At 32.8% G+C, this 15,187-nt stretch overlaps 2 protein-coding genes across 4 annotated transcripts in view; one reads left to right on the forward strand and one right to left on the reverse strand.

Moving 5' to 3' along the window:
* Window positions 1-15,187, forward strand: part of LOC135123356 (bone morphogenetic protein receptor type-1B) — a 371,222-nt gene that overhangs the window by 138,456 nt on the left and 217,579 nt on the right. The window lies entirely within an intron of this gene.
* Window positions 8,813-10,074, reverse strand: LOC135122994 (uncharacterized). The gene is made up of 2 exons (XM_064047491.1): window positions 8,887-10,074; window positions 8,813-8,834 (listed from the first exon to the last, which is right to left on the reverse strand). Exon 1 carries the CDS (start codon window positions 10,053-10,055, stop codon window positions 9,018-9,020), a length of 1,038 nt encoding a protein of 345 aa, XP_063903561.1. The 5' UTR covers window positions 10,056-10,074; the 3' UTR covers window positions 8,813-8,834; window positions 8,887-9,017.

Below are 15,187 nucleotides of genomic sequence, written 5' to 3' on the forward strand. Positions count from 1 at the left end.
AGAAGTCAATCATGTGGAAATGTTATCTGATGGTGCGCCGGGTTAAGGAGGAGCCGTGGTACCACCTAACGTGGCCGTTTTTGTGCTGCGGAGCGTAATACCGAGTCCGAAGTGGATTTCCGTCTTAAATTAGATCCGATACAAAAAATTGACAATTCGAAAAAAAACTCCTTCACTTGATAGTTTCATATGGTAATCAATTAAAATTTGACTACTTGTAAAACTGTTGACTGAAGAAAGGAAAAAATTAAACAGTGACATTTGCACCTGAATTTTCAGTTAGAATACGTGATCACTCCATCTGTTCGGTAAACGGACTACAGTTTGAAATTGGTCGAAAGTCATTTCGCTTTTGAAGTGCAGCTCAACAAATCCCGTTTGTTTTTTCTTTGTGAATTCTAATTTATACGCCATCAAATGGGCTATTGGATTTAAGAAATTGAAAAATCGAAAAATCAAACATTTTAAACTGCAGGAAGTGAAAAATTTTCAAAATCGATATTTTGAGAAACTGAGAAGTCGAAAATTAGAAAATCGAAAAGCATTAAAAATGCCAACATCAAGATGTTGAGAAATCGAAAAGATGAAAAATCCAGGAATGTAAAATCTAAGATTTGAAAAATCGAAAAATTGAAGAATGAAAATTGTTAAATTGAAAAATCCCAAAACTGAAATGTAGAAAACTATTCGTTTTCTAGATTTTTCGATTAATCAATTTTTCCAGTTCTCAAATTCTCGACTTTCCGATGTTCGATTTCGCGATTTTTCAGTTTTTCAATACTTTCATTTTTCCGATTTTTCAATATTTTAATTTTTTGAATTTTAAATTTTTCGGTACACCTTTTTTGGGATTTTTCAATATTTCGATTGTTTATTTTTTAGATTTTTTGATTTTTCGATATTTCGAATCTTCAATTTTTCTAAATTTTAATTTTTCGATTTTTTAACTTTTAGATTTTTCGGTTTCTCGATTTTTCATGTCTTCGATTTTTCCGTTCGTCAATTTTTCAAATATTTAAATTAGATTTTTTAATTATTTGATGTTTCGATTTCTGGGTCTTTAGATTTTTGGACTTCTCAGTTTTACATTACATATTCAATTTTGTGATTTAAAAAATTTTTTGACTTTTCAATTTTCCAGTTTTTCGATTTCAATTTTTCCATTTCTCGATTTATCAAGATTTCCATGTTTGCATTTTTCGATTTTTTTTTTTATTTTACATTTCTCTGTTTTTTAATTATTAATTTTTTTATTTTGTGCTTTGATTTTCTATGTTTCAATTGAAGGTTTTTCGATTTATTTAATTTACAATTTTTCGGTGTTCCGCTTTTTCAGTTTTTCGATTTTCCAATTTTTCGAAAATCCAATTTAGGAATTTTCAATTTGTCAATTTTTTCGATTTTTCGATTGATGGGTTTGTCAATTTTTCAATATTTCAGTTTTTTGATATTTTAATTTTTCGATTTCTCGATCTTTCAATTCTTCAATTTTTTTATTTTTTGTTTTTCCAAATTTCAAATTTTTCAATTTTTTGATTTTTCGACCTCTCGGTTTTTCAACTTTCGACTTCTTAATTTTTTGATGTTTCAGTGTACGATTTTTCAATTTTTTGTTTCTCCAATTTTTCGGTTTTTCCAATTTCTACATGTTTTTCAGTTTTCCTATATTTTAGATTTGCGATTTTTCAATTTTTTATTCTTCGATTTTTTTGTTTTTCAATCCTCGATTTTTAAATTTTTCGATTTTTGGCGTTCCAAAGTTTTAAATTTTTCCGACTTTTCGATTTATCTTTTTTTTTATTTTCCTATTTCTCGACTTTTTGATGTACGGTTTCTCGTCCTTTCGATTTCTCGATTTTCAGTTTTTCGATGTTTCGATTTTAAATTTTGCGATTTTTGATTTTTTAATGTTTCGATTTTTCAATATTTTTTGTTTTATTTTTTGCATTTATAAATTTAAATTTTTCGATTTCTCGATTTTTCAATTGTTCGATTTTTCAATTTGTCAATTTTTCCAATTTTAGATTTTAAATTTTTTGATGTTCAATTTCTCGATCTCTCGACTTTTCGACTTTAGTTTTAGATTTTTCAAATTAGTGTTTTTTAAAACTTTATCTTTCGAGTTATCAATTTTTCGGTGTTTAAACTGTACAGTTTTTCAATTGTTAGATTTTTTGGTTTCGCGGTTTATGGAGCTTTCGATTTTTCAATGTGTCTATTTTTTTTAATTTTTAAGTTTTTCGGTTATTAATTTCTCGATTTTTCGACTTTTTGACTTCTCGATTTCTCGATCTTACATTTCGATTTCTCGGTGTTTTAAAGTCTCGATTTCTCGTTTGTTTTTAAAGTTACCAATTAATTTTTCAATTTTTCGATTTTTCAGTTTTTTGATTTTTTTAATTTTCGGTTTTCTGGCTTCGATTTCCCGATTTTTTAATTCTTCAGTGATTCCGTTTTCTGATTTTTCAATTTATTGATTTCTCAATTTTTCGATATGTGAGTTTTGGGATTTTTCAATACTTCGATTTTCTAAAATTTAGATTTTTCGATGTTTCAAATCAGTCTTTCAATCTTTAAAATCTTCAATTCTTCGATATTTTAATTTTTCGATTTATGAAATTTTATGTATTGTCGATTTCTCGATTTTGAAATTCTTCAATTTTTCTATTTGTCAATTTTTCTAATTTTAAAATTTCAAAGTTATCCGTTTTTTGACTTTTCGATTTTTGTCTTGCTTTTTCGGCTTCTCTGTTTTTCAACTTTCGATTTCTCAGTGTTTCAGTTTTGCGATTTTTCAAATTTTTACTTCTTCAGTTTTTTATCTTTTAATTTTTTGATTCTTTAACCTTTCCATTCTTTAATTTTTTGGTTCAATTATAATTTAAAATTTTTCGATTTCTGGTTTTTTCAGTTCGACTTTTCTGTTTGGCAATTTTTCCAATTTTAGATTTTCAATTTTTGGATGTTTGGATTTCTGGATCTTTCGTATTTTCGACTTTTGAGTTTTAGATTTTTCAAATTTGTGACTTTTAAAACTTTTTATCTTTCGAGTTATCAATTTTTTGGTTTCTCGATTTATGGAGATTTCGATTTTTCGATGTATCTATTTTTTTAAATTTTTAAGTTTTTCAGTTATTACTTTCTCTATTTTTCGACTTTTTGACGTCAAGATTTCTCGATCTTACGTTTCGATTTGTCGATGTTTCATAGTCTCGATTTCTCGTTTGTTTTTCCGTTTTTTTATTTTTCAGTTTTTTGATTTTTTTAATTGTCGGTTTTTCGACTTCGATTTCCCAATTTCTCAATTTTTCAGTGTTTCCGTCTTCTGATTTTTTAATTTTTCGATTTATTGATTTCTCAATTTTTCGATACGTGAGTTTTGGGACTTTTCAATACTTCGATTTTCTAAAATTTAGATTTTTCGATGTTTCAGATCAGTTTTTCAATCTTTAAAATCTTCAATTCTTCGATATTTTAATTTTTCGATTTATGAAATTTTAGATTTTTTCGATTTCTCGATTTTTTAGTTCTTCGATTTTTCTATTTGTAAATTTTTCGAATTAAAAAATTTCAGAGTTATCCGTTTTTTAACTTTTCGATTTCTCAGTTTTTCAGTTTTGCGATTTTTCAAATTTTTAATTCTTCAGTTTTTTGATTTTTCAATTTTTTGATTCTTCAATCTTTCGATTCTTTTATTTTTTGGTTTAATTATAACTTAAAATTTTTCGATTTCTCGATTTTTCAGTTCTATTTTTCTATTTCTCAATTTTTCCAATTTTAGATTTAAAATTTTTTGATGTTTGGATTTCTCGATTATTCGTATTTCGACTTCTGACTTTTAGATTTTTCAACTTTGTGATTTGTAAAACTTTTTTATCTTTCGAGTTATGCATTTTTCGGTTTTTTAAACTTTACAGTTTTTCAATTTTTGGATTTTTTGGTTTCTCGGTTTACGGAGATTTGGATTTTTCGATGTATCTATTTTTTTTAATTTTTAAGTTTTTCAATTACTAACTTCTCGATTTTTCGACTTTTTGACTTCTCAATTTCTCGATCTTTTACGTTTCGATTTCTCGATGTTTCAAAGTCTCGATGTCTTGTTTGTTTGATTTTCCGTTTTTTATTTTTCAGTTTTTCAATTTTCCAATTAAGTTTTCCATTTTTCGATTTTTCAGTTTTTTGATTTTTTTAATTTTCGGTTTTCCGACTTCGATTTCCCGATTTCTCAATTTTTTAGTGTTTCCGTTTGCTGATTTTTCAATTTTTCGATTTATTGATTTCTCAATTTTTCGATATGTGAGTTTTGGGATTTTTCAATACTTCGATTTTCTAAAATTTAGATTTTTGGATGTTTCAAATCAGTTTTTCAATCTTTAAAATCTTCAATTATTCATCGATATTTTAATTTTTCGATTTATGAAATTTTAGATTTTGTCGATTTCTCGATTTTTCTATTTGTCAATTTTTCGAATTTTAAAATTTTAGATTTTTCAGTTTTTTGACTGTTCTAAGTTTTTGGCGTTTCTAAGTTTTCGATTTCAGATTTCTCGGTTAACAATTTTTTCGCTTTATCGTTTTTTTTGTTTTCCTTTATCTGGACTTTTCGATGTTCGATATATCGTCTTTTCGATTTCTCGATTTCAGTTTTTCATACTCAATTGTTTGGATTTTTGAAATTTTCGATTTTTCGACTTTTCGATTTCTCGGTTTCCCAATTTTTTCCATTTAGCAATGTATCAATTTTTCAAAATATATCAATTGTGGAATTTTTCAATACATATTTCGATTTTAAATTTTGGGATTTTGGGATTTTTCGATTCTTTAATTTTTCAATTTTATAAATTAAATTTTTTGATTTCTCGATTTTTCAGTTCGATTTTCTATTTGTCAATTTTTCGAGAATTCAGTTTCGGAATTTTTTGGGTTTCTCGTTTGTTTGATTTTTCAGTTTTTTAATTTTTCAATTTTTTGATTTTTCAGGTTTTTGATTTTCATTTTTTTCATTTTTTCAATCGTCGATTTTTCGATTTCTCAGTTTTTCAATCTTTCAGTTTTGGAATTTTTGAATTCTTTAATTTTTTCAAATTTTAGATTTTTCAAATTTAAATGTTTCGATTTTTAGAGTTCGCAGTTTTACATTTTTCAATTTTGTGAAAATGATAAACAACAAACTTTACATTAGATGATTCTCTTAAATGTTCTGGATCATTAAAATTTTATCCTGAATCAGAATATCCCTCGTTAAAGAATCGGAACGTTTTTGATCGCAGATGGTATCCTTGAGTATCTCTCCCTGAAATAATGTGCAGATGTTCATTTTGCTTTACAAAAAATCCACGTCCGAACGAATCGAAAGATTCCATTTTCTGCTTCACGTATTACAAATCCACAGCAAAACCCCAACCAACCACGCGTTCCCGGTATTTACTAATTCGCACTTTCCTCCGTTAGCACTACCAAGCGTATCTTACTCTACCGATCGAAAACAAATTACTTTCAGTTGGCTGCTTCATTTGGTAATAAACCGCGGAATTTATTATGTCGTCTCACCAACTTGGAAGACCGGCAAGTGTGCGAGATCGGTATTAGATTAGTGAAAACATCTGTTGGCAGCGAACACGCCGGTTCTATCTTTTCCAAAAGGGTTAAAGATCCGAGATGCTGGTTAAGCCGACAAGACATTAATTTAGTCTGTGTTATTTCTCACTGTTTGGAGTAATCGTGTTTTTGGTTGATGGGATTTTCACTCGGGGAGCTTGTAGTCATTTTGTTACGCCGTTTTGGACGTGTCGACGTATTTTTGTACATTTGTGGTAATGGCGAAGGTGTGTCGGGGAAAAATACGTGGTTCTATAGATGAGGGTGCCATCATTGTGTAAGAATGTAACATCACGCCAGCAAGTACATGAAATAGGATATAATAAATTAATAATGTTAAAGTCTTACATGTTTTAAACAAAAGCACCACAACTTAGTTTCAATACGCTGAAGGTAAGCTGCGTCGGTGGGAATCGAACCACACGTCACCCGCTTGCCGGGCAGGTATCCTGACCACTAGACCACGTTTACCAACGTGTTAATAATAATAATAATAATAATAAATAATGTTTATTAGTAGGTACATATAACAAAAGTCGTTGTACAAGTCACAAATTCAATACAAGGCACATTACATACATATGGATTTTTATAACTTTAAAATCAAGTCAAAACATTGGATGGGGGCACAATTACTGAGGTAACACTGAGGAATTCATAATAATTGTAAAATGCGTTTTTGATGAGATAATCTGATATTTGTCTCTTAAATTGCCTTATACCAAGATTTTGAGTACTTTCTGATAATTTATTGTAAAATTTGACAGAGTAATAATTGAATGACTAGTTTCTTTTTAACCTTACAAAATTTGGAAGAAGTGCAGCGTTGTGACGTGTATTATACGAGTGAATATCTTTGTGTCTCATATGATTATTGATGTTAAGTTTTAAGATGTAGCAGTGAATTTAATATATATATTGACGGTAGGGTTAATATTCTTAAGGATGTAAAATATGAGCGGCAATCATCCCTATAACCTATGCCAGCAAGAATTCTTATTGCTCTTCTTTGGAGCCTAAATATGCGATTACAGATGCTGGCATGACCCCATGTTAGGATACAGTATCTTAGATGCGATTCACATAAAGCAAAATAAGCTGTTCTGAGCACTTGATATGTTACTTTATTTTTGAGACTCCTTAACACAAATAAATTTTTGCTAATTCTATTGGCCAGCTCGTCGCCGTGAACTTTCCAGGTTAGTTTTGCATCCAAATGTATCCCAAGGAATTGTGCTGAAGTGGTGAAATCGGGTGGAACATCGCTATTTTTTAAAGAAAATAACATAGTGGTAGTTTTATTTGCGTTCAAGCTGAGGTCGTTTTGTCTGAACCAATCCTCAGCCCTCGATTGCGTCTCCTCTCTTTGGACGCAGATAGTCTCCGTCGATGTTGCTTGGTTTATTAGGGTTGTATCGTCTGCATACAAGATAATTTTTGAGTCTATACTAGAAGATAGGTCGTTAATAAAAATAATGAATAAGAGGGGCCCCAGGATGGACCCTTGTGGCACACCTTTTCTGACAGGAAGACAATCGGATAATTGTTCCTTATATTTGACAACCTGGTGTCTATCTTCCAGTTATGATCTAATAAGTTGAATGCTAGACGGTACCAAGTTATAGGCTGTCAGTTTTTTGAGGAGAAGTTTATGCGAGACGCAGTCGAAGGCTTTGGACAGGTCCAGAAAAGACGCAACTGCAATTTTACGATCTTCAAAGCACTGAGATATAAAATTAACTAACTCCTGAACAGCATTACCAGTGGAACGGTTTCTCCTAAAACCATATTGTGAGTCAGAAAGTAAAGCATGTGATTCAAGATAAGTACAAAGTTGTTCAAATAGAATTTTCTCTAATATTTTGCCAAATATGGGAAGTAATGAGATAGGTCGATAATTAGATGGATTATTAGTATCACCCTTTTTGTATACTGGTATAGTGACCGCTGTTCTAAGACATTTGGGAAAGACGCAATATTTTATGCAAAAGTTAATAAGTTTTGCAAGTGGAGGTATCAGCAAGTCCTTTATACTTTTGACAATTTTCACATTAAGATTAAAGATATCAGAAGAATTACTATTTTTCAGGTTATCTATAGCTTCTCTCACTTTTATGTGTGACACTTCTTTAAAACTGAAACTAGGGCTATTAATCAATGAGTGAGTAGACTTACTTGCTATATCACAGAGTTCAATATCACAGTCATTATTGCTATGCGTTCCCAACTTTGAAATTTCATTTATAAAATAGTTGTTAAAATCGTCACAGGTCATATCACAGCTTAATTTTTGACTATTAACACTTTTATTGCGAGTTTCGTTGATAATTTTCCACATAGCCTCGACTTTATTGCAGTAGAGATGAATTTTTCATTGCAAAGCATTTTCTTTTCATTTATTTTGTCACGATATACTTTCCTAAACGAGTTTTTTGCTGACTTGGTTTGTTCACTCCCAATTAGATTATTTATTTCACATAAATGTTGTAATGTTTCCCGCATTTGAATTAATTCACTATCAAACCACTTTACAGTTTTGTTGTTGTTAGGTTGACGCTTGACTACTTTTAGAGGGAAGGCTTGCCCTACATGACCTAATATTAGATTTACAAATTTTGTGAACAAGTCTCGTCAACTGAATTATTACTGCATAGCTTAATGAAGTCCCAGTTGATATTGGACACCGACTCGTACAATTTGAATTTACCAAGAGCAGTAATTGGCCTATGTTTAATAAGCTGTATTTTTTGTTTGTTTTTAGTAGACGAAATTAACACTTTAATTTTGATGCCTCTATGATCTGATAGGTGTAAATTCCATGGACTAATTTGAAAAAGTGCATGATCTAGATTTGTAAAAACGTTATCCAGACAGTTGTTATTTCTAGTTGGAAATTCGACTAAGTGAAAAAGCCCATAAGTTCTCATAAAATCTAATAAGCAGTCTTTTTTATGAGGTCTTCTTTGTCAAATTTTACATTAAAGTCACCAGTCAATATTATGTTGTTCTTTAATGTGTTAATTATACCAAAAACTTTTTCTAAAGTACTCAAAAATTTGTTCAGATCTCCAGAGGGTGATCTATAGACATTTATCACATAAATTTCTAGGTTATTCATATAAATTCCAGATATCTCACCGTGTTTCTCAATTGAGAGTTGTTCGAGATTTTGGAGACGAGTGCAAGAAACCTCAGCGTTCCTCATAATCATTGTGCCCCCATGTTTCGTTGAGTTTCTGGAAAAATAAGACTTACAAAATTATTGACACGTATTTGGTCAGCTTCTACTGCCATCAACCAATGTTCACAAAGGGTAAGGAGGGAGAAGTCATCGTCTGCTACTGCTGCCTCAAATTCCGCTAGTTTAGCCCTCAGTGATTGGATGTTGATTGACAGAATGTTCAAATAGCCTTCTACCTCTAAGGCAACGCGGTCTTCTTTAGTATCCGATGAAAAAAACGATTGACATAGCTGCCAGGAGGCCAGGTTTCAGGTTTCATAGCTACGTCTTGGTCTTTATGATCAATGGTCACTTTGAAGCTTGAATATAGGTCCGGATATCTTGACTGCAGCTTTTCAACTCCGAAAGTGCATATATTTGACATGCAGAGGTGATCTTCGATATCCTTTGTAGTCGTTGAAGGATTTAGTCGATACACGTGGATGAAGCTTCTTTGTGGGACTGCTTTGAGGGTACTATTATCCACCGAGCATCCAATTATCGGTTTGTTGGATTCCCTGCGATGTCTTTTTTTGCTTTTGACTTTATTCCAGTTATCGTCTTCATTCTGCAGTGTCTTATTATTGTCCAGGTTTTCGTTATCGTCCTGAACTGGCTCCTGGAGTTCGCTATGACCACGAAGTGTCTTCTTTACTTTCTTATCTTTATCTCCTTGATTTGGTGTTTTGACTTGATTAGATGGCGAGTCTTGCGTTTTTTTCTGTTGTTTATCGTTGGTGTTTTTGAGCGGGAGCAGCTTACTGTTTTTGACAATTTCATTAATTTCTTGTGATGTCGTTTCTGGATTATGATTATTGGAAATTCCTTCCTCCTGCTTAATTATGATGTTATTTAGCAAGGTTATTTGCTTGTGGAGTATGTCCAAGTTGGCACATAAACTTTTTATGTGCAAGTCTTTCTCCTTCAGCAGTTTTTTTAGATACTTATTTTCTACCTTTGCGGTGTCAGAATTCTCAATTGCAGAACTAAAGGATTCATCATCCAATTCGTTGTCGGGGTCATTAATTGAAGCAGCAACTTCTTCTTGGGCGATGCTGTTGGTCATTTTCTTCTCTGGCAATGTCGTCGGAGTCACCTTAGAACCACAGCACATAACCTCACCAGGAGCAATTTCCACAACATCTTTAAGATATTTAATGCACCCTGGATGAAAAACTGCATTGCACTGTACACATTTTGGGCCTTGCGTTGGAATATTGCCACACTTTTTGCACATTTTTGTAGCGTTCGAGTTACTTTTGAGCGCTCGCCATCTTGATTGATTGATTGATTGATTGATTGATTGATTGATTGATTATTGTACATTCAATTCCCGAATTCCTGTTTTTATCGCATTCATAATAATGTCATTTTAAAAAACTCCTCGGGTGATTTGTTTCATCATTACGCCGTTAGATTGGAACACCTCCAAGTCGTAGTAGCCTGAATTTTCTTGTAAATAACTGCGGGTTCGGTCTGCTGAAGAGTCGACACCCTTGGCGTGTGATCAATCGTTGCTTTTCACCTCCACATCTGTAGAACGAACGACCAAAACGACGAAGTCGACGTTTTCCCGTCGCCCTCGTTACTCAGCCCACAATCGGCTCCCAAAGCCCCATCCATCTCCGAATACCTTCGCGAATTTTTTGCTGTCGTCGCGTTTGCGACGTGGGCCGGACGCGCGATTTAATGCGAATAGACACGGTCGACGGCTTCTCGACGTCCAGCATGTGCGAATCGTAAAAATTTAGATTTACAACAGAACACGGAGCCACAAATTACTGTTACCGCTTCACCCACACGGAATCGGACTCTGTTTACCACCGAAACCTCTAAATTTTTTCCTAGACAACTCTATTAATCGCCCTCTTCTCCCTCGCGATTGCGTCCATTACTCATCCGATTGTGAGGTCCTGTCGCGCTCGTTTTCGTCCATTACGAAACGAATTTATCGCGCCCAACTTTGGCCTTTAATAGAGTTGTAACAGTCGCGGTTATTAATTATTTTAATTGGGTTTCTGTACACGGATAAAAGGCTATTTGTTACGGTGTTTTCGGCCGGGTTTGATACTGCCATATATCCGTATTATAAAATGGCTTTTTATTCGTGTCCCGTTTCGTAAATTACCAATTTACAAAACTGTTATTATGCTAATGAAGGCGGCGTGACGATTTTGTGTTATCTTAAGTTCAAAGGATTGTTTCCACCTGGAGATTTTACAGTGGAACTACTGTGATCTATTTTGTTTGTCTTTGTCGTATGTTCTTTCTTCATTAGTACTTGACAAAGAGTTTCGTTTTAAGTGAATTGTGTTTCTAATTATTAGCCTCGTTTTTTATTATAGCTGTGTCCTCAGAAAGTAGGTGTTAAGCTTATATGTTTAATTTTTTCTCGACGACTACGAACTTGAAAATGGTTGCTTTCAACAGAATGGGGCAACAGCTCATTGGACACGAGAAAATTTTAACTTTTTGCTCTTTCTGTCTATGGTCTTTTGTACAGAATTGACAATTTTGAGCAATTTCAGCAAAGAACTAGAGGTGGTTTTATTGCTTGTTATAAATTAAACTAATAAAAAAATCTGTTCAGGTATTTCAGCAGTTTCTACCGCTTTACATTTGGAGATCAAATCAAAAAATCAATCTTGCGTATTGAGAGGAAACAAGGTGGGAATATGTTTACAACGTGTAAATGACACTCTCGTGCACATAAAATGGATCATTATTTAGAACAATTCTAGATGTAATGCCATCGACTTTCATCAGATAATAAAACAATGACACGACTTGATTGTGAGTTTTTTTTAATAGTGGATTCATCAGAAAGGTTCAATTCAATACCGTTTCTTCTCTTCTTTCAATCTTTTGTTTCCAATTTTTTTTTTTTGTCTAAAAAGTTTGATTAAATAACAATTAAATTAGTTTGATAATTAAATTAGAAGATGTTGACAATAATCTTCCTTTTCTCTCATTTTCATCATGGTGCTGATGAATTCTTCAATTACAACCCAGCTTTTTTCGTCTCAGAGCATTATCTTCACACAATTGCTAGTACTTATTTTGATGCCCAGAGCGTCTTCTGCTACCTTCCTTCTCCTTCCATAGGTGGTCTGCCGTTTTGCAAATTCTGGAACTGCGTTATCCAGAAGTTCACTTTCCCATGTTTTCTATAATACCTCTCCCCTTTCCTTCTGGATCTCCTGGTACCGGTTCCACTTATCATTGAATGATCGACGTTCGCTTTCACCCTTTCCTTTAATCTTTCTTGATCTAATCTTTTCTAATATTAAGGATATAGAAATTAGCGAAGCTATGGATCTGTTATCGAATGTAAATTTTCATCATATTCCTTATATGTGGTCTGTATCTTGTATAGCAGATGCTCCCTTACTCTTGGAGAAGAATGTTTTTGATTTTGGTAATGGAGATTATCACTCACTTAATAATTTTTTGGCATCTGTGGACTGGACGTCTTGTTTCAGTAATAAAAATGTTGATACTAAAGCCTCGATATTCTATGACATTTTGTTTACAGGCATTAATTACTATATTCCAAAGAAAACGATTAAATCTGGGAGTTCTTATCCGATATGGTTTAACAGGGATCTTAAAAATTTGTGCTACCAGAAAAGGCTCGCTCATTTTAAATATAAATTGTCTGGCAAATTAGTAGATTATCTTAACTTCAAGTCGATTCGATCTCGCTGCAAGACCCTTAATGAAAATTTATATTCTTCGTACATTGCTCAAGTTGATGTTAGTGTTACATCTAACCCAAATTATTTTTGGAAATATATTCGTAATAAGAACAAGGATAATGGGATTCCTAATTACATGTCATTTAAAGATAAGAAAGCGGACAATGGAGCAGATATTTCCAATCTGTTTGCGGAATATTTTTCTACAGTCTATGTTACTGATCCCACAACAAATTTACAAAATAATAATTCACCTAATTTAAAAGTCTTTGATAGTGGATTAAAGGTAACATTATTGGATGTTTTTCAAAATGTTAGCAATCTTAAATCTTCTTATTCCTGTGGCCCCGACGGTGTTCCTATTGTTTGAATCATCCCTTATGGAATCCAAAGTTCCTGATGTTTGGAAGTGTAGTTATGTGTCTCCGATTTTTAAATCGGGAGCACGAACCAAAGTAGAAGACTATAGAGGGGTGAGCATCCAATCAGTAATCCCCAAAATTTTAGATTACATTATTGCGAAACAACTACAGTGGTCTTCTTCTTCGATTTTATCTACTCATCAAATGGGTTTTGTAAAGGTAAATCTTCTCTTACAAACTTATTGTCTGACTACGTGTTTCTTAATAATTCATTTCAAGTAAGGTCTCAAGTGGATTCCATTTACACCGACTTCGCAAAAGCCTTTGATAGGGTCAGTCATCACATTCTGATCTCTAAACTGAGTCAACTAGGGTTTAACAGTTCCACTGTAGATTGGTTGTTTTCGTTTTTATCGGGCAGATGTCAACAAGTTAGAATTGGCAATTTTATATCCCGCAGTTTTGAAGTTACTTCTGGTGTACCTCAGGGATCACACTGTGGTCCAATATTAGTTTTGCTGTTTGTCAATGATCTACAATTTTGTTTCAAATATTCTAATTTTTTACTTTACGCCGATGACTTGAAAATTTTTAAACTTATTAAATCTCCTCAGGATGCGTTGGAATTACAATCTGATTTAAATAGCTTATATAACTGGTGTGATCGGAATCAATTGTTTTTAAATACTGATAAATGTTATGTTATAACATTCTGTAAAGTAAAAAATTTATACCAACATACCTATAAAATAAATGACAGTGTCTTGAAGGTAGTAAATGAAATAAAAGACCTCGGTGTGGTGTTTGATTCAAAATTGTCTTTTAAATCTCATTACGATTATATTTTCAAAAAGTCAATGAACATGTTGGGTTTTGTATGGCGTCACTGTCACATGTTATCTACGTTCTCTTTAAAGACACTTTACTGTTCCCTCGTACGTTCGCATTTGGAATATTGTTCACCAATATGGTTTCCCTTTTATAAGACGGATAATGATTATTTGGAAAGAATTCAAAAGAAGTTTCTTAGATGTTTGGAGTTCCGAATGCATTGGCCCCACCATAAAGGCCAATACGAGATCATCACCAATTTTATAAACCTGCCTTCTTTGCATACAAGGAGGATACTGTCGGATGGTTGCCTTTTACATGGTGTCATAAATGCTCATATTGTAGGGGAAGGGGGCCTAAAGCGGGCATAGAGCCTAAAGCGGGCACTCTCTTTAGTTTTGGCGTTTCAAAAGATGGTGCGCCCTAACCGCCCGGACATAGTGCATCCCCCCCCGCATACTTTACATCAGTCGCCCGGGTCTCCTGCGAGTACCCAATTATGTGCTGTAATAAATAAATAATTTTCACATGGTTTTGAAAAATATTGCAAAGTGTGTCACATCTGTTTTTTCTATGTTTGTGATTTTTAAGCTAAAAATGAAATTCGTTAGTCAATTTGTGTTTATTCGGCTACCATAAGGTAGCAGTTAACTGCCACTTGTCGCATCATTTTGAGTGTAGATGTTGTTTGCAATTTTAATTGTCGAAATGGGCAAAGCGGGCAGGGCAAAGCGGGCACTTGTCCGGTTTGTCCTTCTAGTGTATTTACTAAATATCTATAGTTGTTTCGAAAAGAAGAACAAAGGCAATGTGGAGTCTGTGAAACAAATTATAAAAGAAGAACTTGCTGAAGATAAAACGAAGTCTAAGAAGTGAAAAAACCAAAAAGAAAAATACGAGATATATCGCTTTAAAAAAATTATATTTCGAATTTCCAAACTTCAGTCCAGGGGACCTTCATATTTATATTCATATCTAGTCTACAGTTTTTACAAAAAAACAAAATATAAAGTTGAGCAACTTTTACATCACACTTTAATCGGCACATTGATGCATTTTTTGACGAAGTGCTGAAGAGGTCTGCATTTTGAGATAGAAGGTCCTCTGGGGAAAAGTGTCAGCTTTCTTTTGATACCATTTATAATCCTAAAAAAATCCATGACTGAGGCAAATAACTCTCGAAAAGTCAAAATCTATTAAAATGAGCTTTCTTAACTTCTGGTTTGGTTGCAGACTTTAGTATTTCTAAAATGCAATTCCGGAAACCCCGACAATGTTTTCAATGTATTTAGTATAGAGCGAAACCGAACCAGACGCCAACCTTAACCATTGCCTGGTTTGCCCTAGCTGAATGTCCGCTTTAGGCCTCCCCGTAGGGCAAAGCGGGCAGTTGTAAAGATTTAGTTATCTGCTTCTAACTTTTTTTTTAATAAACTTTCTTCAATTTTAGTTATGCATCATTGAAAAGGGTTAAATGA

The sequence above is a fragment of the Zophobas morio genome, unplaced genomic scaffold, assembly GCF_036711695.1.
Source record: "Zophobas morio isolate AGI-343-1 ecotype UQ-CSIRO unplaced genomic scaffold, CSIRO_AGI_Zmor_V1 ptg000006l, whole genome shotgun sequence".
NCBI lineage: Eukaryota > Metazoa > Arthropoda > Insecta > Coleoptera > Tenebrionidae > Zophobas > Zophobas morio.

What these genes read in the sequence shown, in the direction of transcription:
- LOC135122994 (XM_064047491.1), bottom strand. Translation starts at nt 10,055, where the DNA reads ATGTGCAAAAAGTGTGGCAATATTCCAACGCAAGGCCCAAAATGTGTA.